At 47.3% G+C, this 26,765-nt stretch overlaps 1 protein-coding gene across 2 annotated transcripts in view; it reads right to left on the bottom strand.

The window, feature by feature from the left end:
- pamr1b (peptidase domain containing associated with muscle regeneration 1b) overlaps positions 1-26,765 on the bottom strand; it is a 105,345-nt gene that overhangs the window by 38,354 nt on the left and 40,226 nt on the right. For both annotated transcript variants that reach the window (XM_052029218.1, XM_052029219.1), the window contains 4 exons: positions 20,649-20,825; positions 18,757-18,882; positions 14,873-14,987; positions 8,480-8,697 (listed from right to left, as the gene is read on the bottom strand). In XM_052029218.1, coding sequence (XP_051885178.1) covers positions 8,480-8,697; positions 14,873-14,987; positions 18,757-18,882; positions 20,649-20,778 — 589 coding nt within the window. In that variant the 5' untranslated portion in view covers positions 20,779-20,825. The remainder of the gene's footprint in view (positions 1-8,479; positions 8,698-14,872; positions 14,988-18,756; positions 18,883-20,648; positions 20,826-26,765) is intronic.

Genomic DNA, 26,765 nt, shown 5'->3' with positions numbered 1-26,765 from the left:
ATTACAGGCTAGCTGCAAGCATCACGGTCTAGTTTTAAGCATTACAGGTTAGCTTTAATCATTACAATCTAGCTTTAAGCATTGCAGGCCAGCTCTGAGCATCACAGGCTAATTGTAAGTGGTGCTAATGTTTGACCCCCAATTTCTATTTTAGGTGTTGTGGTGGCAGTTGGGTGGAAATAAGAAAGGTTAAATTAACCCTGCAAAATAAGCCTGTTTTAGGGATCAGACCTGGACTTCTGTACCCTTTCTGTGTTCTGATTTGATTAAAGTAAATCCAACAACCTCAGTGCAAGGTAGGGCAAAAATACACTGCTGGGCAGGGCTAGACTGTAAGCAGGCATGACCTGTTGCATGCTGGCAAGATTAGCTTCCCCCCTCCCAGAGCTACAAGTGCGGCAGTGATCAGCTCCAAACCTGCCGGCTCAGATTCAATGTCGCAATGTTCGGAGCCAATGTTGTGTAGATGTGTGGCAGGTGGGAGCAGGGGGAAGGGGTAGAGGTGGGGCAAGGCAGGATTGGGATGGGGTGTGTGTGCAGACAGTATGGGCAGTATCTGTTCCAAAAACTTGGAAGGTGCCTTGTGAAGACAGCATGTTTTTTGTTTAAACACAGAATCAAACTGAAGAGTTTGCTTTATTTCTATTGTCCTATCTTCCCTCTCTGGTCATTGAATAACATGCTCTGTCAAGGAGATACATATCAATAGTGAGCAGCTTCTCCGTCACCCACCGGGGGATCATTAGTGTTCCAAATTCCATCAGTGATTTGAACTCAAAGACTGATAGAAAATTAGCTGAGTATTTGGACTTTTCCCCATTAGCAGATGGTTGATTCTGAAGAGAAACCTCAGGAGTTACAAAATGGATAATAGGCATAAATTGATGAAACAAAATCAGATGGGATTTAACGCAGGCAAGTATGCGGTATGGCAGAACAAGAAGGAAAGATGTTCAATGCACAGACTCCACAAATTATCCACTGTATCCATGGATGATCCAATCAAGGCAGATCAGGGACCAACATGACCAATGGTGTTGAATTACATTATTGAAATAAAGTATGGAATAGAAAAACAGACGATAGTGGAGCCACATTACAGGTCAGGCCGCATCTGTGGAAGAGTTAGCACTTCAGGTCGATGATCTTTCATCAAAATGGGAACAGATGGACGGCACAGATACAAGATAAGAGGGGCGAGATTTAAAAGAGACCTGAGAGGTAACTTCTCTACGCAGAGGGTAGTGAGTACCTGGAATGAGCTGCCGGAGGAAATGGTCGAGGCGTGTACAATTGCAGCATTTTAAGAGGCATTTGGATAGGTACATGGAGGGGAGGGGCTTGGAGGGTTATGGGCTGAACAGGGGCAACTGGGACTAGCAGGGAGGATGCTGTGGTCGGCACGGACCAGTTGGGCCGAAGGGCCTGATTCTGTGCTGTATTACAGTATGAAGAATTAGGAAAAGTCAGAAAGCAAATATGTTTTGAGTTGGAGAGAAGGGGGAGGGGTGAGTTGGGAACGCGGGAAGTGTTGGTGATAGGGTGAATCCAACAGAGACTGAATGACACAGGAGTGAGTAGTGCTGGCTGAGAGAGGGTGAGGAAGGCTTATAATTCACAGCAGGTCTGCCCGGGGAAGATATAAATAAGGAATGAATGAGAATGAAGGAGAGAGATAATGAAAAGCAATGCTGGAACTGTGAGATACAAACACCATTGATGCTGGAAATCTGAAACAATAGAATGTTGGAACTCCTCTCCATCTTCCTCTCACCACATATGTGCGCGCACAAACACACATACATACAGACACAGACAGGCACAGAGGCACAGAGACACACACACCACACACATACACCACACACATACACACACACACACACACCACACATACACACACACACCACACAGACACACACACCCACATACACACACACAGTCACACATACACCACACACACACACACACCACAGACACACACACACCACACACACACACACCACACACACACACACACACACCACACATCAGATACACACTACACAGACACACACACCCACATACACACACACAGTCACACATACACCACACACACACACCACAGACACACACACACCACACACACACACCACACATCAGACACACACACACCACACACACACACACCACACAGACACACACACACCACACACACACACACACCACACACACACACACACCACACATCAGACACACACTACACAGACACACACACCCACATACACACACACAGTCACACATACACCACACACACACACCACAGACACACACACACCACACACACCACACAGACACACACACACACCACACAACAGACACACACTACACAGACACACACACCCACATACACACACACACAGTCACACATACACATAGTCACACACACAGACATCCACACATGCATGAACTTGCTCAAGCACAAACACACACAGAAACATACACAGACACACATACATACACGCAACCACATACAGATACCTATAAAGACACACATAGATACAAACACAGACACACACATCCCTTTTCTGCAACAAAACGTGTTTGATTTTGAACCTGAGTTAACATCATTTCTCTCTCCACAAATGCTGCCTGATCTGTTGAATGTTTTCAGTATTTTCTGCTTTATTTTCAGATAAACCAGCATCAGCAGTTTTTCTTGTTGCTTTTCAAAATGACTGGAAGTTGGGAGAACACACACCAGTCCTCACTGAGGGGTCAGCAGTGGAAAGGGTGAGCAGCTTCAAGTTCCTGGGCATCAACATCTTGGAGGATCTATCCTGGGCCCAACACATTGATGCAATCACAAAGAAAGCACACCAATGGCTCTACTTCATTAGGAGTTTGACGAGATTTGGTATGTCACCAAGGACTCTTGCAAATTTCTACAGGTGTAAGGTGGAGACCACTCTAACTGGTTGCATCACCGCCTGGTATGGACGAGCCCCACACAACATGTACTCCATGACACCACCGTCTTAAATCACAATGAAAGAGCAAAGAAGCTTTGGGCCTCACCTCCTCGTCACCTTGAGATATCCAAAATAGTGAAGGGGATGGAAGAAGTAAATCAGGAAGATTGGTGCACTTTAAGTGGTGCCAAGGAGCCACCGTGTCAAGTAAAGGGTAGGTCTGAGATCGGTGCTTGGCAGGGTTTTGCACAATGTGCTTAGATTGTATTGTCAGGTAAAGCTATGGATTTATGAGAAGCACTTAATTGGGGCCGCTAATTGTCTCTCTGGATGGATAAACAACATGACTTTCCTCGTGGCCTTGAATACCCCACCACACCCTCTGTATCTGTCAGTCACCCAGTGAAATAAGCCCTCTTGCGGTGGAAACAAGGAGTACTGATGTACAAATCTGTCAATACCCTAAACAACTGCCCCACATTACAAATTACAACATTAATTGGTGTATAATTTGCAAATGAATTTCAGAATACACATGTGGTGATATATTTTGGCAAGAATCGTAAGGTCACAAAAAAGTATGCAAAAATCTCCATCAGGACCCCAGCTAATCCCTCCCTTGCTTCCCATAGTATCCTGGGATAGATCTCATCCGGCCCTGGGGATTTATCGATCCTTATATATTCCATGACATCTAACACCTCCACCTTCTTCATACTCACATACTCCAGACTATCAGCGTACCCCTTCCAGAACTCATTACCTTCCACATCCTTGGTGAATACGGATAAGGAGTATTCATTCTGGACCTTGCCCACATCCCCTGGTCCCACACATAGATTACCCCTTTGATCCCTAAGGTGACCCACTCTTTCACCACCTGTGGGTAGTGTTGCAGAGCAAAGATTACTTTCATTCACTTTTCAGCATCTGGGCATTGCTGGCAAAGATCAGCGTTCATTGTCCATCCCTACCTGCCCTTGAGAAGGTGGTGGCGACCCTCTGACTTGAACGTCGGTGCTGTTGGTAAGGATGTTAGACCCAGTGACAATGAAGGAACAACAGCATCTTTCCAAGGCGGGACGTTTCACGACTTGGAGGGGAACCTGCAGCTGCTGGATTTTCCATGCACTTACTGCCCTTGTTCTTTCATTGGTAGAAGTCATGGGTTTGGGAGGTGTTGTTTGGGTGGCCTGGACAAATAACTGCAGTGTGTTTTGTAGAGGCTACACACTGCAGTTGTTGGGCACCCAGTGGAGGAGGGAATGGACGTCTAGGGAGGTGGATGGGGTACCAACGAAGCGGACTGCTTGTCCTGGATGGTGTTGAGCTCTTGAGCGTTGTTGAAGCTGAACTCATCCGGGCAAGTGGAGAGTATTCCATCACAATCCTCACTTGTGCTTTGCAGATAGTGGGGAAGGCTTTGGGGTGTAAAGAGGAGAGTCATTCACAGCAGAACATCAAGCCACTGATCTCCCTTCTGGCCACAGTATTTATACGCCTGGTCCAGTTGAGCTTCTGGTCATTAGTGATCCCAGGATGTTGATGGTGGGGACCTGGCAATGGTAATGTCATTGAATGCAGATGTTAGACTCTCTCTTCTTGGAGATAGTCATTAGCTGACACTTTTGTGGTGCAAATGTTACTTGTCAGCTATCAGTCCAACCCAGCCCAGCTGTTTCAGTGTTGCTTCATGCAGGCACAGGCTGCTTCATTTGCTGAGGAGTTAGAACATAGAACGTGTTAATGTCAAGGCAGTCACTCTCACCTCACCTCTGGAGCTCAACACCGTGATTCCTGCTTGGACTCAGGCTGTGAAGAGTTGTCCTGGCAACATCCAAGCTAGGCAACAGTGAGCAAGTTATTACTGAGCAAGTGCCACTCGTAGCATCATCCATCATCTCGCTGATGATTAGGAGTTGACTGATTGGGTGGTAATTAGGCAGGTTTGATTTGTCCTGCTTTTTCTGAATGGGACATGCCAGGGGCAATTTTCCACATCGCCGAACGGATGCCAGTGTCATAAGTGCACTGGCGGTGCAGCTCGTCCTGGAGTGTAAGTCTGCAGAATTTCTGGCTGAACTTGGTTGCAAATGTTTCAGCCTGTTTGCCAGTACTCAAATGCTGGGTCTCACTATCGCTGAGGATGGGAATATCCTTGGATCCTCCTCTTCCGTTAGCTATTTAATTGTCCACCACCATTCATGATCAGATACAATAGGACTGCAGAGCTTTGATCCATTGCTTATAGGATCACTTAGAACAGGCTGCTAGCTGCCATTTCTGCTGTTTTAGCACACACACACAGTCCCGTGTTGTAGCTTCACAAGGCTGGCATCTCATTTAGAGCTGGCGTTGATCTAAGTATGCCTGTTTGCATTCCTCATACAGCCAAGGATGATCGCCTGGGCTGATTATAATGGTAGAGCAGGGGGTATGTATGGCCATGAAGTGACAGATGTACTGATGACTGACAGCACCTTGTGGATCCCGGTTTCGAGCAACCAGATTTGTTCTGACTCCATTCCATTTATCATGATTGCAGTAGCATGTAACATGACAGAGAGTTTTCTGTGGTGATCACTTCTACCAGTGATATCAATGGTCGGGTAGATTGGTGAAGACGAGGTCGAGATGGCTTATCCCTTATATCAATTCACTCACTACCTGCAATATGACAGCAGTGTCCTTCAGAACTTGGCCAGATCAGTCAGTAATGGTGCTACCAAGCCATTGTCGGTGATGGACATTGAAGTCTCCACCCAGAGTACAACTGTCCCCTTGCTGCTCTCTGTTTCTTCTGCATCTTGGGCAACGAGGAGGAGCACTGATTTATCAGCTGAGGGAGAACATTAGGACAAGGAAGAGGATTTCCTGCCCACGTTTCACCTGAAGCCATGAGACTTCATGGGCTGGAGTCAATGTTGAGGACTCCCAAAGGCTACTCCCTCCCACCTGTATACCTCTGTGCCGCCTCCTCTGGCGGGTCTGTCCTGCCACTGATACAGGATGTATCCAGAGATGGGGGAGTTGTCTGAAAGGTTGCGTATTGTGAGCATGACTATGACAGGCTGTTGACTGAATAAGCTATGGGACAGCTCCCTCATTCAACCACCGGTCCTTGATGTTTTCAGGAGACTTCACAAGGCCAGCAGGACTTTGTCATGTCCAAATTTGGTGCCCAGCTGAATGTAAGGCGGTCCATCTAGTTTTACTCTATTACTGATTTAATGTAGTGTTGACTTACAATGGATTGGGTTGCTGGGAATTTCAGAGGACACTTAAGAGCCACCCGTATTGCTGGTGTCGAATGTGTGATAAGGATAAGGATCACAAATTTCCTCACCTGAAAGGCTTCAGTGAACCAGATGAGAATCTGATAGTTTCACGGTCACTGAGACTAGTTCTCCTTCAATTGCAGTTGCTCTGTCTTTGTCAGAAGAAGACAGCTTCATTGGAAACTTCATCAGTTCGGGCAAACGGCCCTCACATAGACCTCCCGAGTCTCGGGCGGGCTGTCCACTCCTGGGGGTATGGGGGCTTGCAGGTTTGTCAGTACATGGACGCCATAACATAGCTGATAGCCTTGGGGTTTGCCAGCTCCCCCAGCACAAAGCTCTGGCCCGTGGCCACTTGGCTCAATCGATCCGACATTGATGGCAGGAGAAAATGATGCATGAGAGACCATCAGCAGGAGATGGCCTTATCTGAATAATTTTTTTTGCTGGCTCCCTCTCAATAATTTTAAGATTGACTGTCAGGCCGATAACAGGCGTGGAAAATAAACACCAGAGGTTTAATGCCTAACTTGGACAGGTGCCTGGTGCCTCAGACTTCCCTCTCACCTTAACTGATGCCTCAGACTTCCCTCTCACCTTAAACTTGTGTCCTCTCATTCTAGACTCCCCCGTCATGGGAAAATGACTCTATCTCCTCTATCCATTGTATAAGGTAACTGGAAATGTAAGGGTTAATGGCTGGAAATGTAAGGGTTAACGGTGTGACTATAGTCCCACCATGGCGTGGTATTGCCTCAGCCATGGGGTGACTATAGTTATGACTGTAAGATGTACAGGTGCTGATGAGAAACAAAGAAGTTCTTAAGACATACCTTGTTTTGCTAAAAGCTTGCTGTAAGCAACTGCCCTAGTATATGCAACTTCACACAGAGGCTTCCCACAGATTAAGTATTAGAGGTGGGACAGTAACCTGTAAATCTCTGAGTGGGGATCAGTACAGAGCTTGGGTTACACTGTTTACATTTTCTCTGTATCCTTCACTCCCGCTAGCGTTAAAATAATAAAGCATTAATTATACACTCCTTGGTTCTGCTGTCGTCTGCTTTATTACAGCACGGGTCGACTTTCACACCATGTCCTTTGTAAACCTCTATTCTCACCCCTCAGCCTCATACGTTCCAATGAGAATAAACACAACCTATCCAAACTCTCTTTATAACTAGAGCCCTCCGTTCCTGGTGAATCTCTTCTGCGCTCTCTCTCTATTACGACCACGTCCTTCCTGTAGTTTGGCGGCCAGAACTGTACACAGTGCTCCAAGTGCAGTCTAACCCATGTTTTGTACAGCTGCGATACCAGTATCTCTGCCCGGTGCCAATGGGAAGGTGCCAAGGACCAGACGTAAGGCTCTGCCTCCAAGCAATGCTCATGGGTCCTACAGTGAGCCCGAGGAAGCCCACCCATCATCCCACCACCTCTGGAAGCAACAGGGGACAGTGGGGGGTGGGTAGTCAGATGGTGCAGAAGCAGACTTCACCACAGTGGTCCACCATCCTGGCTTCAGTAGTGTAGAAGATAATGGGAAGGGAGCTCTGGTGAACAAAGGGTTACTCTCTCTCTACTGGTTATTTTGCCACTGTAAACAGCTTGAGCCACCTGCTCAGTAGGATAAGGAGTTGCTGAGCTGTGGGGTCTTAAGGCCACAAGGAAATAACTAACTGTGAAAGATGTGTTAACCTGTCTGGCTGCACACAGCAGCCTTGACTTGACCAATGGCAGCGTGAGATGGTCAAGCATACCCACATATGGGTATGCCTGTGCAGCAGGTGGACACCCGCCGGAGAACAATGTATTTAAGTTTGTTAGCACCCTGTATTCTTTGAGTCGGGCCATATGCAGGGAAGAGCAGCACTGACTGTTTTCTCCTCCATGTACCCCCACTCCCGTCAGCGTTAAACAATGAAGAACATTTTTGTCCGCTCCTTGGTTCTGCTGTTGTCTGATGTGTTACAGTGTGGGTCAGCTTTCATAGCAGGGTAGGGTGCAGGAGGGAGATGCAGGCAACTGAGAGAAGAAGGGTGAGGGGGAAGGGCCAGGGAAATTGAGAGGGGCAGGGCGGGTGGCGCAGAGACAAGAGAAGGATGTCGCTCAGGTAGGAGGCATTGAAAGGAGAGGCAAGTGAAGGGAAGCTGCTGAGGAATGAGGCAGAAGGTCCAGATCTGAGGTTGGCGAATGAGGCAGGAACCACGAGTGGAGGAGCGGTGGAAAACGGCTCAGAAGCAGGCTACGTACCGTCAACCTCCTCGAACGTGGCATAAAATCCATCAAAGCTTTTATAGCCGTCGGATACAAACAGGATGTGTAACAGGTTGCTGGTGGTCCGGATGGGGGGAGGCCTCTCGTTCCCGCAGAACCGGCCGATGACCCTGGAATCGATGTTGTCGCCGTCACGGACCTCTACGTAGTCGTACTGACACATGTAGTCAAACTCCAGGCTCAACATGGAGAACCTGGGACACAGGAGATCACACCCTGAGCAGCAGTGGGAGGCACACCACACCCTTACAAACCACCCACAGGGGCATCCCAGCTAGGAGGTCCCTCAGTGACACCCGCCCTCCACTACAAGAGATCCCTCAGTGATACCTGCACCCCCCACTGCAGGAGATCCCTCAGTGACAACTCCTCCACTGCAGGAGATCCCTCAGTGACACTCCCTCCACTGCAGGAGATCCCTCAGTGACACTCCCTCCACTGCAGGAGATCCCTCAGTGTCACTCCTTCCACTGCAGGAGATCCCTCAGTGACACTCCCTCCACTGCAGGAGATCCCTCAGTGACACTCCCTCCACTGCAGGAGATCCCTCAGTGACACTCCCTCCACTGCAGGAGATCCCTCAGTGTCACTCCTTCCACTGCAGGAGATCCCTCAGTGACACTCCCTCCACTGCAGGAGATCCTTCAGCGTCACTCCTTCCACTGCAGGAGATCCCTCAACGTCACTCCCTCCACTGCAGGAGATCCCTCAGTGACACTCCCTCCACTGCAGGAGATCCCTCAGTGACACTCCCTCCACTGCAGGAGATCCCTCAGTGTCACTCCTTCCACTGCAGGAGATCCCTCAGTGACACTCCCTCCACTGCAGGAGATCCCTCAGTGACACTCCCTCCACTGCAGGAGATCCCTCAGTGACACTCCCTCCACTGCAGGAGATCCCTCAGTGACACTCCCTCCACTGCAGGAGATCCCTCAGTGACACTCCCTCCACTGCAGGAGATCCCTCAGTGACATTCCCTCCACTACACGATTCCAATGGGTACATCACCACATGTGGACAGGAGGAGGTAATTCTGATGGACAGATCACCATGCTGCCTGTGCTACTTGTTCCTTCAGCAAGTTCACTCATACAACAACAACACCTCACATCTGCAGTGCACCGTGGATAGAGTAAGATCTCCCAAGCTGTTTGGCAGTAACAAACAACAACATCGATAGATATTGAGCTCCAAGGCAACTCAAATGCGCAGGAACATAAGAAGCTGCAGAGAATAGTGGACTCAGCCCAATACACCACAGGCACATCCCTCCCCACGATCGGTTGTACCTGCATGAGGCACTGCCTCAAGAAGGCAACATCCATCATCAAAGATCCCCACCATCCGGGCCGTGCCATCTTCTCACAGCTACCATCAGGCAGGAAGTACAGAAGCCTGAAGTCCTACACCACCAGGTTCAAGAACAGCCACTTCCCTTCAACCATTCGGTTCTTGAACCAACTTACACAACCTGAACAATTTGGAGTATTGTGTGCAGTTCTGGTCACCTACCTATAAGAACGATATCAATGAGCTTGAAAGAGCACAGAGAAAATTTACAAGGATGTTGCCAGGACTTGAGGACCTGATTTATAGGGAAAGGTTGAATGGGTTAGGACTTTATTCCCTGGAGCACAGGAGAATGAGGGGAGATCTTATGGAGGTATACAAAATTATGAGGGTGAATGCATGCAGGCCTTTTTCCCTCAGGTTGGGTGAGACTAGAACTAGAGGTCATAGGTTTAGGGTGAAATACTTGAGGGGAATCTGAGGGGGAACTACTTCACTCAGAGGGTGGTGCAAGTGTGGAACGAGCTGCCAGCGGAAGTGGTGGATGTGGGTTCAATTGTAACATTTAAGAGAAGTTTGGATAGGTACATGGATGGGAGGAGTTTGGAGGGACATGGTCAGTGCGGGTAGATGGGACAAGGAGCAAGATCAGGTTGGCATGGATTAGATGGGCCGAAGGCTCTGTTCTGTGCTGTATGACTCTTACCCTAATCACTACCTCAGTATAGCAACACTATGACCACTTTGCACTACAATGGACTTTGGGTTTCTTTGTTCTAATGGTGTTCTTTCTTGCATAATTTTGTATAATTTATGTTATTAGCTTATGTTTTTCTTGTGAATGTTGTGTATCTGATGCTGTGTGCCTGTGATGCTGCTGCAAGTATGTTTTTCATTGCACCTGTGCACACACGTACTTGTGCGTACGACAATAAACTTGACTTTGACTTTGACTTTGAAAGTTGGCATGAGGGGTGACAAACAACAGCTTCATCGTTGGGACAGGTTCAGGGAGTGACAAAGGAAGGGAAGGGCAAGAGGAAAATATGTTCAAAGAACTACAGTAAAACTCCGATAGTCCGGCACCCTCGGCACTTTAGTGGTACCAGACAAGCCGGTTGTCCGGATTATTGGATATTACTCCTATTAATTCCCAACACACTTTCACTTCACTTTATTTACGTGTTAGGCAGGCACGGTAGTGTAGCAGTTAGCGTAACGTTATTACAGCGCCAGCGACCCGGGTTCAGTTCCAGCCGCTGTCTGTAAGGAGTTTGTACATTCTCCATGTGTCTGCGTGGGTTTCCTCCGGATGCTCCGGTTTCCTCCCACATTCCAAAGACGTTGGGGTTAGGAAGTTGTGGGCGTGCTATGTTGGCACCGGAAGCGTGGCGACACTTGCGGGCTGCCCTCAGAACACTCCACGCAAAAGTTGCCTTTCACTGTGTGTTTCGATGTACATGTGACTAATAAAGAAATCTTATATCCTATAATAAATTTTCTGCTGAACCCACTGAGTTTAAAGGGAGCGGGAAATATATGAATGCTCCGGAGCCTGGGTCCGGCTGCAACCCCACCCACGTTCCCGACCCCTGGTGTTGAGAATCCCAACCCCAGCTCCCCGGCCCACAGAGCAGAACAAGCCCCTGGCCTCACTCCAGACCCCCAGCTCGCACTCCAGACCAACGCGTGAGCCCGATGCCAGACCATCAGGACTTCTGAACAATTGGTTGCCGGATTATCAGAGTTTTAGCATAACTCCAGAACGCATACCCAGGCGGCTGAAGCAATTAGCTGCCTCGAATGGGCAAAAGGCCAGTATTGGGGCTCGAGGAGGTTACAAGGCGAGCAGGGCTTGGAGGGATTGAGAACTGGTGTGAGAATATTAAACTCAAGCAGTTAAGTTAGCGGTTAACGTAACACTTTACAGCGCCAGAGACCCGGGTTCAAATCCAGCCACTGTCTGTAAGGAGTTTGTACGTTCTCCCCGTGTCTGACTGGATTTCTTCTGGGTGCTCCAGTCTCATCCCACATTCCAAAGACGTACAGGTTAGGAAGTTGTGGGCATGCTATGTTGGTGCCGGAAGCGTGGCGGCACTTGCGGGCTGCCCCCAGAACACTATGCAAAAAGATGTATTTCACTGTGTGTTTCGATGTACATGTGACTAATAAAGAAATCTTAAGTACACAGATATTAAAACCCTCTGAAACTACTCCCTTATTTCTAACAAAACAGGCAACATTCATTTCAGACAGGAGATGGCACCAGAGCACCAACCACTACCTCATGATGTCCTTTATCAATACTACATTGCCCGGTGGATTCAGAATATTTTCTACTCATTAGACACACACATAAAAAGCCATCAATACCTGAATCATAACTTGTCTGTTGCTCCAAAATGTACTGGGGCAAACGTCAACAGTGCACTAAGGACACCCTCCACTGTGGGGTGTGGCACCAGGATTGCGATAGATTAGATACAGGACAGACTTGGCAGCTCAAAACTGGGCATCCATGAGGCACCGTGGACCGCCAGAACCACCACAAAACATAACCTCGATGCCCACCATATTCCTCGCTTTATCGTTACGTTAAGGATGTGGTTGCGCTGAAGAGGGTGCAGAGGAGATTCACTGGGAGGTTGACGCAAGAGGCTGCATACGCTGGAATCTGGAGCGACACACAAAATGCTAGAGGAACGCCTCCATAGATGCTGCCTGACATGCTGAGTTCCTCCAGCGTTTTGTGCATTTCACTAGGATGTTGCCTGGGATGGAGCGCTTCCCTTGTGAAGAGAGACTGGATAGACTGGGATTGTTTTCCTTGGAGCGAGCAGATGTGTCTGAGGGGGGAAATCAGATAGAGGTGTACAAAATTATGAGGGACACAGGCAGGGTAGATGGTAGGAAACTTTTCCTCATAAAAGTAGATCTATCTGGATGCATCACAGCTTGGTACAGCAACAGCTTTGTTGAGGACCGCAAGAAACTGCAGAGAGTTGTGTACACAGCCCAGCGCGTCATGGAAACCAGCCTCCTCTCCATGGACTCTGTCTTTACCTCTCACTGCCTTGGCCAAGCAGCCAGCATAATCAAAGACCCCACCCACCCGGGTCATTCTCTGTTCTCTCCTCTTCCATCAGGTAAAAGATACAGGAGTCTGAGGGCACGTACCACCAGGCTTAAGGACAGCTTCTATCCCATGGTGATAAGACTATTGAACGGGTTCGTTTATATGATGAAATGGACTCTGATCTCACGATCTACCTTGTTGTGACCTTGCACCTTATTGCACTGCACTTTCTCTGTAGCTGTGACACTTTACTCTGTACTGTTATTGTTTTTACCTGTACTACATCAATGCACTCTGTACTAACTCAATGTAACTGCACTGTGTAATGAATTGACCTGTACAATCAGTATGCAAGACAAGTTTTTCACTGTACCTCCGTACAAGTGACATTAATAAACCAATACCAAGTGCTTAAAACCAGAAGGTATAGGTTTATGGGGATATAAAGAAAGACTTCTTTCACCCAGCGGATGGTTGGAATCTAGAGCGTATTGCCTGAGGGAGTTGTGGAGACAGAGACTCCCAGAATATTTAAGAAGTATCGAGGCGAGCACTTGGGTCACCAAGGCATAGAAGGCTACGGACCAAGTGCTGGTAAATGGGAATAGCACAGTTAGGTACCAGATGGTTAGCATGGACATGGTAGGCCGAAAGGCCTGTTTCTGCACCATATGAATCTATTACTCTATGTCAGATCAGGGAAACAACCCTGGTTCAATGAGGAGTGCAGTCGGGGACAGCTCCTAATAATGAGGTAATCGGTAATTGGTTTATTATTGTCACATGTACCGTGCATACCATCCATACGGATCATTTCCCAACATAAGTACATCAAGTTCCATCAATTTATTGTTCTATGTTCCATCAGCAAAGTAAAGGAAAGAGTCTTCAACAGTGCTATCAAGCAGCCCATACTCTCCAATAACATGCTCCCTGATATCACCGTTTGGGTTTTGTCACGACCACTGGGCTTCAGACCTCATCACAGGCCTGGTCCAATCATGGACCAAAGAGCTGCACTCCGGAGGATAGGGGAGGGTGATGATCCTTGGTGTCAAGGCAGTGTCTGAGCAGCATCCCGAGGCCCAGCCAACTTCCATTATGTGGGGATGTTCGCTGATGATTGCACAATGCTCAATTCCGTTCACAACTCCTCCACAAGAGAAGCTGCCCATGCCTGCATGCACCAAGACCGGGACAATATTCAGCAACAGCTAATAAGTGGTAAAATAAGGGAAGCAGAAAATGTCTCCAACAAGAGAGAGCCTGACTACGTATCCTTCACTTTCAGAGGCATTGCCACCATGAAGTCCCCCACCCTCAATGTCCTGGGGTAATCACGATCAAAAACTAAAGTGAACTGGCCACATAAACGCTGTGGCTACGAGAGCAGGTCAGAGGCTGGGTACCCAGTGGTGAGTGACTCACTTCCTGACACCCCTGAGCCTTTCTACTATTTACAAGCCACAAGCCACGAGTGGGAGTGCAGTTCCAATAACACACAGGAAGCACAACAAAGCAGTCTGCTTGACTGGTACCTTTTCTATCATCCAGAACATTCAATCCCTCCACCTACAAAATGCACCGCAGTTACTACTCCTGTGATGCCTCCCAAGCCCACAGCCTCCACCTCCAAGAACGGCAAGGAGAGCAGGCGCTTGGGAACCCCACCTGCAGGTTCCCCTCCGAGTCACACACCAACCTGGATTGGAAAGATATCACTGGTCCTTCACCTCACAGGGTCCATATCCCTGGAACTTCCTCCCTAATTGCATTGTGAGAGCACTTTCCTCAGTAGAACTGCAGCAGCTCGAGAAGATGGCTCTCCACCACCGTGTCGGGTGGAGGGGGGAGTTTTGCTCCCGAGATAATTACTGGCCTTGACATCAGAAGTCTCATCCTGAAGTGAATGACAGAGTCTGGCTTGGTTAAGGCCAACCTTCTCACCAAAGTTTAGTGTACAAAAGAGAAGTCCAAAGCTACATACAACAAACCCATCCTACCTTAATTCAATCGCAAGATCGGGATTCACTGACACAGTCCATTCACAGTGAGAGTTGCTGGGATATCCTTCCAGTATAATATGTCCTCTTGAAGCATTTATTACAGCCCCACATTCTGGAAACAGAAAAAGCACATCAAGACTCTTGAGAGGTTCTGCATAACCTACCGTTTGATCCCTACTTTTCCCTCCTGTACACTGAGCAACACTTAACCAACGATCTCAATTTGCATTTATGTAGCAGCCCAGAAATTCTATTGCATAGTCCTACACTTATGAGTGCTGCATGGTAGATTTTAATCAGAATGTGATTTCCTGAGAGCAGTCCACTAATTATTGCGCCTTAGATGAATAACAGAAGATTGTTTCTGGGTCTTCTGTGTACATTGCAAATGCAGAGGCACCAAGTCTGTAGTGGTAGTATTACTACTAAACTCATTGGACGTGTGTCCATGGCCCATTCAGCCAATGAGAGGCCTGCTTTGGTATGATTTAGTGTGAATCCGAGGTCCAAAGCCACGGACTCCACCTCCTGGATCCATCTACAGTTAAATGGTCTATCTCTCACTGTGAGTCTTTCTGCCCTGACCCGCAGAGGGGCAAAAAGGGCAGCGCGGATGTGGTGGGCCGAAGGGCCTGTTTCTGTGCTGTATGACTCTGGCTTCTATGACTCTCCCCGAGCAGCCAGCAACACCATCACTCTGCCCTGCCACCAATGCCATGATCTGATCTTTAAACTCCCGGATCCCTCCTCAATCATCCCTTGCTGTGGGTCACTGTGATGTATCTTTCTCATCTTGGTAATCCTGGTGCTCAATATTATCTTTAATGTGACTAACTAATTCATAGGGCTCTGGAGAGAGCAATTCTCCCCAGCTGTCACGAGGGAGCAGTGTACTGTAGTTTACTGCCACCCTTTGCAGTTGTGGGAGATGGTAGATCAAATGCACATATTAAGCCAGCTATCTCACTCTTCTGTCGTGCTCCTCTTACTTCTGACCTTCCCTTTTCACTATTTTACCCCATCCTTCTCACTATTACACCCTCCCCCTCTTACATTCACCCTGTCCTTCACACCCATCTCCCTGTTCCCCACCACCTATGTCTTAGTTCCCCAAATCCCGTTTTCTTGTTTCAAAATTTCTTGGTTTTTTGAGTACTTTGCCAGCTGTTTCCACTTTTAAAAAAATCATGTCAAGAATTAGCTCACTGCTGCGTGCAATTATTTTTCATCAGTATTTATCCTGGAGAACTCAACTGAACAGAGACAAGTGATTGATCACCGGAATAACAAAATCATTTGCCAAATCTAAGGCAGACCAAATAAACAACACTGTGGTTACCAGGGACAAATAAGCTCAAGTCTGGTTAGAGCGAGGAACATTTTGGAGATGAGGGAAAACTTCTTCACTCAGAGGGTTGTAAATCTTTGGAACACTGTAACCCAGACGGCTACGGATGCTCAGTCACTGAGTATTTTCAATCTGGGTTTGGGGTTTGATAGGTTTTTGATACTAAGGAATTCAAGGGAAGTTGGGGACCAGGTAGGGAAGTGGGTGAGCTGACTTTATTGGATGTGAGCATTAACTGTACAATTTACTCCTGTTTCTATTTCTGATTCTTTAATGGAAAAGGATGTAACGTAAAATGAAAAACAACAAGATGCTGGAGGAACTCAGCAGGCCGGGCAGCATCCGTGGAGAAAAGCAGGCGGTCAACGTTTCGGGTCAGGACCCTCCTTCGGGACTGAAGATAGGAAAAGGGGAAGCCCAGTATATGGGGTGGGGGGGGGGGGAGGAAGCAGAGCAGTGATAGGTGGACAAAAGAGGGGAGGCGGGGTGGGCACAGGTGGTGATAGGTAGATGCAAGTAAGAGATAGTGATGGGCAGGTGCGGGGGAGGAGGGGAGAGCAGGTCGACTGGGGGACGGGTCAAAGGTAAGGAGAAAAAAAGGGAGGTAGAAAAAAGAGAGATAGGCTAGGAAAGGAAAGAAAAGAAGAGGCGTGGTTGGGGGTGGGGTGTGGTGGTGGGGGGGTTGTGGGCAGAACTTAAAGTGGGAGAATTCAATGTTCATGCCGTTAGGCTGCAAGGTTCCAAGATGGAAAATGAGGTGCTGTTCCTGCACTTTGGTAGAGGGAGGGGAGAAACAGGTTAGTTGTGGGGGAATAGAAGTTCAGTCACACGTTAACAAGAGTGAGCAGAAGCCTCGTTATGCCTTAACTAAGGGAACTGCAAGTTGCATACCAGTTTAACCAATGGGAGTTGCAGTGGAGTAGCAAATTAACAAACACTTTAAATAGAAGGGGAGAAGAGTTATTGTGTAGTTTGGCATGCATCTGTTTGCATTTTTATGTAAATGAACTAATCAGGCAGAAAGGAGGAGCAGGGTGGGGTTTAAGAGAAGATGCAAGGCTAAGATGGGGTGTCTGTAAGTGACATTGAAACAATATCAGTGATATGAGTGAGGAGCACTCCTGAGATCAGTAGTTTAAGCAGCAGTCCTGTGAAGTACGTAACGACTGGCCACTTTAGTCCCTAAGTGTCTGATTTAGAGCTTGCTGGATATGAGATACCAGAGATGTGATCCACACTTAGAAAACAATATATTCTGTGGTGAAAAGAGTTTCCTCTCCTGCCAGACTGCAGGAATGACACACTCGGCATTTTAAACTTGGGGAGAGGGCGTCAGGAGTGGAGAGATCACAAAATTCAGAGACATTGCGGAGTCAGAGATGTGGACAAACAAACCCCAGCATCAACAGGGACTGGGTGCTGAAATCCCAAAAGCCAAGCACAGAACCATAGGAATTTATGCAGATACTCCATCCCAGAAATGGACAGTGAGATATCCGGAAGCTGCAAGCCCATTGAAAGTTAGTGTTGGGAGCTCAGACCTTTATAGAGGTTGCATGGGATTCTATATATAGCCCAGAGGAATGGATAACTAGGAATGTACACCAGGTCCTTTGAGATACTGGGATAGAGGGGCCAGTCACTTGGAATTCTAAGTAACTTCACACTCCCATACATTACCAACACTTTTGTCTCGCACCATCATCCTTTTCATTATTTAATCCTTTCTCCCTCCACCCTATCACTGATCTTCCCTGTTATTCCTTCTTCCCCTTTCCCTGACCTCTGAACTTTTTAAAGCCCTTTACATCTCTGACCTTTTCCAGTTCTAACAGAAAGTCAGCGAGCTGAAACTCTGTTTCTCCCTCCACAGGTGCTGCCTGACCTGCTGTATATCCCCAGCATTCCACGTTCTTTATTTCACCCTCTCTATAGCAGTGAGGATGTAGATCAGTGGCAGAATGCATGCTTTGCATGTATGAGGTCCCGGGTTCAATCCCCAGCATCTTCCACGCTGGTGACAGGGAATTTTGGCAGGCACAGTAGTGCAGCGCTTAGCATAACACTATTACAGTGCCAGCAACCCAGGTTCAATTCCTGCCTCTGTCTGTAAAGAGTTTGTACGTTTCCCCGTGTCTGCGTGGGTTTCCTCCGGGTGCTCTGGTTTCCTCCCACATTCCAAAGACGTATGGGTTAAGAAGCTGTGGGCGTGCTATGTTGGCGCCGGAAGCGTGACGACACCTACGGGCTACCCCCAGAACACTTAATGCAAAAGATGCATTTCGCTGTGTTTCGATGTACGTGTGACTAATAAAGATGTCTTATCTCATCTATACTTGCTTTCGCTTTGTGCAATTGCCAGCAACATTTGCGTCTCTATCAGTGACAGAATTGCATAGGCCTTGTGGAGGTTCCAGAAACAACATCTCATCAGCCTTTTGTGTTCACAGAGCACCCTTTCAATTCGTTATGGACACAGCCCTTTTCCCTCAGAAGTGCTGACAGAATAGAAGACATCCTCAGCATCACTTACTCAGACAGTCTCCACCTGACCAGCCAGTGTGGCACTCGGAGCAGTAAAACCCTTTGATGTAGAAATCATCCAATGTTCCCCACGAGCCGTTGTTACATCCCTTGCAGTTGTCAAAGATGACGCACCCTGCAACAAAAACAAGCAACGTTCAAAGTTTGCTCAGGGACATCCCCTCACCTGAAGGTCGAATGCCGGATCTAAAGTCTGGACTTTGGCCTCCAGATGAAAGGAGGGGAGGATTACACCAATCAAGAGATCATGGTGCAGATGCCTCCTGAAGCAGAGAAATATGAACACAAAGACCTGAAAAAGAGGGCAGTGGTTATTAGAACATAGATCACCTGATAATTTGATGGAGGCACTTATGGAGGGCTGGGACTTAGCATGACGGTAGATCTTGGGGAGAAAAAGCACACAGATATAAGATTAAAGGAAGGATGGCATGCAAACAAAAGCTTATCACCGTATCTTGGTACATGTGACAAAAATGAACCGATTACCAGAGTTTTAGGAGGGTGAAGAAGGGAATTTATTTTTACAGAGAGGACTATTGTCCAACAGAGAACATGTAAGACGGTACCGGGGGTGAGAGTTTAATAAGGCAAGACAACACAAGAAAAGACAAGACAAGACAAGATATCTTTATTAGTCACATGTACATCACACAGTGAAATGCATCTTTTGCGTAGAGTGTTCTGGGGGCAGCCCTCAATTGTCGCTACGCTTCCGGCGCCAACGTAGCACGCCCACAACTTCCTAACCCGTACGTCTTTGGAACGTGGGAGGAAACCGGAGCACCCGGAGGAAACCCACGCAGTCACGGGGAGAACGTACAAACTTCTTACAGACAGCGGTGGGAGTTGAACCTGGGTCGCTGGCGCTGTAATAGCGTCACACTAACCACTACACTACCGTGCCTGTTTGTAGAGCATGTGATGGATAAGGAGCGGCAGGGTCACTTGGGCTAAATGGCCTGTCGTTATGTTGACCATTCCTGGTGCTACCTCTTTCCACAACTTGCTACCACTGGCCACTCAACAGGTGCATGCCTAACACCAAGTGTCAGAGGCTACATGACCAGGCAAAGCATCATCATGAAGCACAATCCTGTCTCATACGAGGGGCATAGACAGGGTGAATGCACTTGGTCTTTTTCCCCAGGGTTGGGGAATCAAGAACTAGAGGGCACAGGTTTAAGGTGAGAGGGGAGAGATTGAATAGGAACATGGGGCAACCTTTTTCCACAGAGGGTGGTATTTATGTGGAATCAGCTGCCTGAGGAAGAGGTTGAGGCAGGTACAATTACAACATTTAAAAGACAGGTGGACAGGTACATGGATTGGAAAGGTTTAGAAGATTATAGGTCAAATGCTGGCAAATGGGACTAGAGTGGATAGGGCATCTTGGTCGGCATGGATCAGTTGGGCCAAAGGGCCTGTTTCTATGCTGTATCACTCAACCAGCACTTTCCTGCAAGGTGCAGGCAGGAAAGGGACCCTGACCCAATGTTTGCTCTCTCTAGGGCAATGAGGCCGATTGGATCACCCTAAATTTCATAAAGAAAAGTTTATTTTAATGAATACGTCCAAATTGGTGAAGGGAGGAGGGTTCAATACGCTGGTCCGGTGGGATATATTCCTGCTTTCCCTCCTTTGGCAATCTCTGTATTTCAAACGTCCTGCAAAGGGGAAGAAGCAAGCAAAGTCTGGCCTCCACACAGCCAAGGTAATAGGCAGGGCTCTCTTCCCGTAGAACGCTCTCAGCTTGCCTGTGTACCCAAGCCTCAGATGTCTGCTGGCAATACAACTCACATTCCCACCGAAACTTCAGTGGTTACAAAAGGTCTAATGGCTAGACAATCATCCTCAATGCACTGGGAAGCTCAGCCTTACCTGGGTGAATCAGACAAGAGTCACATTCATTTTCCTCATTACGGCAACATGGGACGGAATAGCCCACGATCTCCTGTTTTCCAGGACAGGTGCACTCAATCTGATCTGTCTCACAGCATTCCCGACACATGATATTCCACTCCGCCCCCGGGCAATCCTCGTTGATGAGAGTATATCCTGGAAGTGAAAGCAAAAGGGCAGTGACTGTTAATACTTCTGTCAAGTTAAGTGGCCATTTATATAGAACCAAAAGAGGTGTGAAAGACAGTTTGTTATAGATTGGTACCTTCTGGATATGAAGGGGTGTGTGAGGAGAGATTCTAGTGTGACGTTCAGACCCAGTGGATACAGTCTGAAAACTAGAGGCAGGCATTTAATTTGGAAATACTTTTTCCATACCAGAACTGACAGAAAGACATAAAATGGATTTGCTGGGCCAGTTAAAGCCTCAATGCTAGGATTGGGTTTTTGTTTGGGAGAGTAGTAAAGGTGTGTACGTGAAGCTGAAGTGCAGATTAACTGTAATCTCTGAGATTGGCAGAGCAGAGTCAAGGGATTAAACCAGTTTTGCCTGTCCTGGACTATTATCCCAGATGAAACAGATGGATATCATTCACCAACCGTCAGTTTTAATGCCAATCCATGTAATGAGAGATGGGGGTAACACACTATCTGTTAACTCAATCTTAAATTAGGTAGGCTAATCCTGTAAGGGGAAAATCTATGAACGTTTCAGAGGACAGTGAGGCTCCTTGCACACAATACCTGATGACATGCCCTAACATCTGATAGCCATTCAGAAAGAACTGCCTTCGTAAAGCATGATAGTAGCCCCTCCCAAGGTGCTTCACAACCAGCTTCACCATGCATGACAGGGCAAATATATCAGTTTAACCATGTCGTAAGGAGTGGACTCTATACGTTAGGAACATGAGCAGTCCACTGCAGAGAAATGACACTGACGTGATTATGCTGCCTGCTTCCAACATCAGAACTGCCACTGTCAGCAGCTCCCCTCATAATAGTCGTAACAAGCAAACTTCTGAAGATAGAACTTTCCCACCATGTCTTATTATGGTGTCTTATTATTATTATGCTGTGCGGAGGCCAGACTTTGCTTGCTTCTTCCCCTTTGCAGGATGTTTGAAATACAGAGATTGCCAAAGGAGGAAAAGCAGGAATATATCCCACCGGACCAGAGTACTGAACCCTCCTCCCTTCACTAATTTGGACATATTCATTAAAATAAACTTTTCTTTATGAAATTTAGGGTGAACCAATCGTCCTCATTGCCCTAGAGAGAGCAAACATTGGGTCAGGGTCCCTTTCCTGCCTGCACCTTGCAGGAAAGTGCTGGTTGAGTGATACAGCATAGAAACAGGCCCTTTGGCCCAAATGGTCCATGCTGACCAAGATGCCCTATCCACTCTAGTCCCAGTTGCCAGCATTTGACCTATAATCTTCTAAACTTTTCCAATCCATGTACCTGTCCACCTGTCTTATTGTGCTGTCACCTTTCATCCTTGTTTCTTTCTTAATACAACACTGAAGGAGGCTATTCGACCCACTGGGTCCATGTCGGCTCCCAAAGGATCAATCCCATCAGTCCCATACCCCCTCCTTAGTTCCCTGTAGCCCTGCAATGTACTCCCTCTCACATGTCCATCAACACCACTGTGATTCTTTAGCCACCCCACTACACTGAGGGGTAATTTACCGTGACCAACCAACCTACAATCACATCTTTGGGAAAAGGAAGAAATTGGAGCACCCACACAGCCTCAGGGAGAACATGCAAACCCCAGGCAAACAGCATCTGAGGTCAGGATCGAACCTGGGTCCCTGGAGCTGTGAGGCAGCAGCACTAACTGCTGCATCACTCTTGCCAGCCTTTGTTGTTAAAGGACAACAGCTGGACCTCTCACCTTCTATTCATTTTCCGGATGTGGGCGTCATTGGCAAGGCCGGCATCTATTTACCCGTTCCTGAGAGAATCTGGTCACGAGCTGCTTTCCAGAACTATTGGCATCCCTGTTACATTGATCAGCTTTACCTCAGCAAATGTACATCAAAGGGACTTCATTGACTGGGAAGTGCTTTGGGGGTTTCTGAAAGCAATATGTAAGGCGCTACATAAATGCAAGCCTTTCTTTTTTTTTTGGCACATGAATTCTATTGGTGAGGTCAACTCTTACAGTCCATCTCTTGCAGGATTGAGAAGACGATAGTCAACTTAGGCATTTAGACAGGCATGTGAACAGGCAGGGAATGGAGGGATATAGACCGTGCATAGGCAGATGGGATTAGTTTGGAGTGGTATCAAGGTCGTGCAGACATGGTGGGCAGAAGGGCCTGTCCCTGTGCTGCACTGTTCTATATTCTAACATGTCTCTCCAAAGCTGAGAAGTCATTGCAAAACTGGAGGCAACACCCACTGCAGGCCCCTGGGAACAAGCCAGTCACTGCACCTGCCTCCCAAACCACAGCCCACCCAAGGAGCAGCAAAATAGCTGATATACAGGCGCGATACTTGCTGGAAACACGAATGGAGCAGATCCCAATAAAAGCCAGTCTGCTGAGTTATGAGCGCAAGGACTACAGTATCCAAAACTCTGGCCTCTTTGCTCATCGCTTTGGGCTATTTCTTGCTTATCCCTCTGGATTCTGCTTTGAGAATATTCCAGGAGATGTTTCTCACACAGACCAAAAATATCAAATGAGTTTACCAGGAGGATGGTTTAAGGAAGCAGCAAGCATTTGGCACCAGACACCTGCAGACAAGTCAGGGTAAGCTCATAATAAACTGACTGTAACCTTATGAATTATTCACTGTACCCTCACAGACTGTATACACTTTCAGTTCCCTCCAGTGATCAATGCCCACTCAACTAGTACTGACTGTCTCACCCAACATTCAATAAGGCGTAGAAATTTATCGGTGCCCTTGGAGAAGGGTTAATGAGTCACGGCTCAGTGCACCAATGGGCATTTTGCTCCTAAGCCAGGCACATGAGGTGGCATCTGAGTTCTGGGTGTCAGGTGGGACTGAATCACCCTTACACAAGGCGAAGGGCTTTCCTTCCTTCAATGCTCCCATTCAGACTGCAGCACAGGAAGTCAGGAAGGTCCTAGATAGGAGATTAAGTGGGGGAGAGGCCTGAGATCGGTAGCAGCTCATCATGGATTGGAGCTTGCACCAAAAGCAGCCACACAGGAGGCGCAGGGTGGGTTTTGGGCCTGTGACCAGCAGTCCAGGAGGGTGGGTCACTGACTCATAGACCTGCTATCAGGAGAGGTCAGTGAGATGGAGTTTGTGGGACCTCAGTGCGAGGATGCACGGGATTCTGAGCTGGATGAGAGGTCAGTAGATCAGAGCTGAAGGACTGGGAGTTGGGTCTGGGGAGGGACGTTGGGTGAAGGCCTTGAACTTGGAGGGCGAAGTGTGGGTCAGTACCTTGGGATGTGAAATCCAAAGTACAGCAGGTAAGTGATTAAGTTAAAGGTGACGGGAAGAATCTTCACATTTCCAGAGATGGGTAGTTCAGTCCTGAAACCATCATAACTTTATGTTACCCAAGAAAGAGATGAACTTCACATGTATAATGCTAAAACCAAAAACTAGTGCTACCATAAACCATTACTCAATGCATCATAGACCAATAACCAATGCACCATAGCCCATGACTCAACACACCATAGACCAATAAACAACGTACCATAGACCAATAACCAACATACCACACACCAATAACCAACACACCACATACCAATAACCAACACACCACACACCAATAACCAACACACCACACACCAATAACCAAAGCACCATAGACCAATATTCAATGCACAATAGAGCAATGCTCAACACAACGTAGACCAATACTCACTACATCAGCCAATAATCACTATACTCTAACAATCCAGGCTCTATATTGACCCATCTTTGTCTGCATGTTACCCAATCTTGAATGTAATTTTATTCAACTGGCTGACGTTAAGTGAGTTGGAGAGGGATCTGGCCAGGGTAGATCAGAATCTAAATTTGTGAGTCAAAGCAGTAACTAACCAACCAATGAAGAGGTGGCTGGATCACAGAATGGGCATATTCCCACAAGTGGGGAAGTGGGGGGGGAGGGGGTGACAGAGAGCATCCCTCGGTACATGTGACAATCATAGACTAATTACCTATTACCAGTCCTGTAGATAGTAAGATAGTGCACACTGCAACCTTGGTACACTCATGGTGCAGTGTGGATGTTTTAACTTGGGTCTTGATCAAAAGATTGCTTTGTCCAAGAATGAACTGAACAAGAAAATGGTTCTATCACACTCTTTTGTCAGTGGTGGGGACGCTTTGTGAAGTCAGGAACTGGGACACTGGCAGTAAACTGAGTATCTGACTAGTGGCTGTACACCCACCAATTATTGGATGGTCCATTCTGATTGGAGTGCGCAGTTCTCAGCATCGCCTGTAACTGATATGTTCCATGAGTAGTTTGCACTTCATTAAGATGCAATTACCTTTTATGCTTCATCCACTTTAATTGGAAATAGATTTATTGAAGTACTCAAGCTAATTTTACTTGGGCAACAGTTAAATCCCACAGCAATAACTGGGAAATTTAATCTCAGAAAAAACAAATAAATTCTGGAATAAAAAAATTAGCTGTATTTGTAATAGTGATCATGAAACCACCAGTCTGTAAAAAAAAATCATCTGGTTTACTTAAAAGCCTGTACATGACTCAGATCTGAAGCAATCTGACTAATACGTCTTTTCCGGTGTAAAAGTAACCTGGCAGACCACTCACAAAGGTGACGGGCCCAGCCATGATAAAAGATAAGATCTCTTTATTAGTCATATGTACATCGAAACACACAGTGAAATGCATCTTTTGCAGACAGTGTTCCGGGGGCAGCCCGCAAGTGTCGCCACACTTCCGGCGCCAACATATCACACCCACAACTTCCTAACCCGTACGTCTTTGGAATGTGGGAGGAAACCGGAGTACCCAGAGGAAACCCACACAGACACACGGGGAGAACGTACAAACTCCTTACAGACAGCGGCTGGAATTGAACCCGGGTCACTGGTGCTGTAATAGCATTACGCTAACAGCTACACTACCATGCCTGCCAGTATCTGCTAGTGTTTGCAATCCAAGGTGGCTGTCCATCACCTCTATCTCAAAGACAATTAGGGACGGGCAGTTCGCACACTTTTTCTTGTGTATGAATCAAACAAAAAAATTCCTTTTGAATAGGAGACACAAGAGACTGCAGACGCTGGAATCTGGGGAAACACCAAAAGCGCTGGAGGAACTCAGCGGGTCAGGTAGCATCTGTAGGGGGAGATGGACAGTCGACACTTCAGATCGAGGCCCTTCATCTGGACTGGCATTTTCTTCTTAATATGTGCAGGCAAAAACATGTCTAAAACACAACAAAAACAAGGGAGCAAATGCTGCCACCTCCTTTAATAAGCTGGGAAAGTCCATACTTAACCCTCACCTAGTACCCATTCTACTCACTGTCCCCTTACCCAATTCTCATTGGTCCAATAGTCACTATACCTCACCCGATTTCAAACCAGTATAAATCTGTTTTAAAAATTAACCATTATAATTATGCAAACAACTGTGCAGTGTGAAATCCATGCCAGCAAAACCTGGCAGCACAGCGGCACAGCTGGTACAGCTGCTACCTCACAGCACCAGCGATCAGGTTCAACCCTGTGGAAAAGTTTCTGTTGACCCCAAACCTTAGAGTGGTAGTGGCCCCATTCCTTTGCACAGCTTAACCAGGTTCCACAGTGCATCTGCTGCCCAGTGTCATATCCCACCCAACTCGGTGTGAGTTTGGATACAGCTAACAGAGTTTCGGATACGTTTGCTCGCACAGAATTTGCCAACACCCCCCTCATCACCAAAGACCCAGGTAAAATTTCCAATGCAAACCCTAACCTCCAGATGAAAGTGTAGGCTATAAGTGGAGGAAACTTCACAAGGGCAATGTTTGCAGTGCAGTGTCATTGTGCTGTAGCAGAGACTGGACAGAGTTTCCATCTGACACTTGCACACATGTTGTCGATTGGACAGAAACAGGGCAGTATCTGTG

The sequence above is a fragment of the Pristis pectinata genome, chromosome 14, assembly GCF_009764475.1.
Source record: "Pristis pectinata isolate sPriPec2 chromosome 14, sPriPec2.1.pri, whole genome shotgun sequence".
Classification (NCBI taxonomy): domain Eukaryota; kingdom Metazoa; phylum Chordata; class Chondrichthyes; order Rhinopristiformes; family Pristidae; genus Pristis; species Pristis pectinata.
The sequence above is the reverse complement of the archived record's forward strand: the minus strand, read 5'-3'. Positions and strand labels throughout refer to the sequence as shown.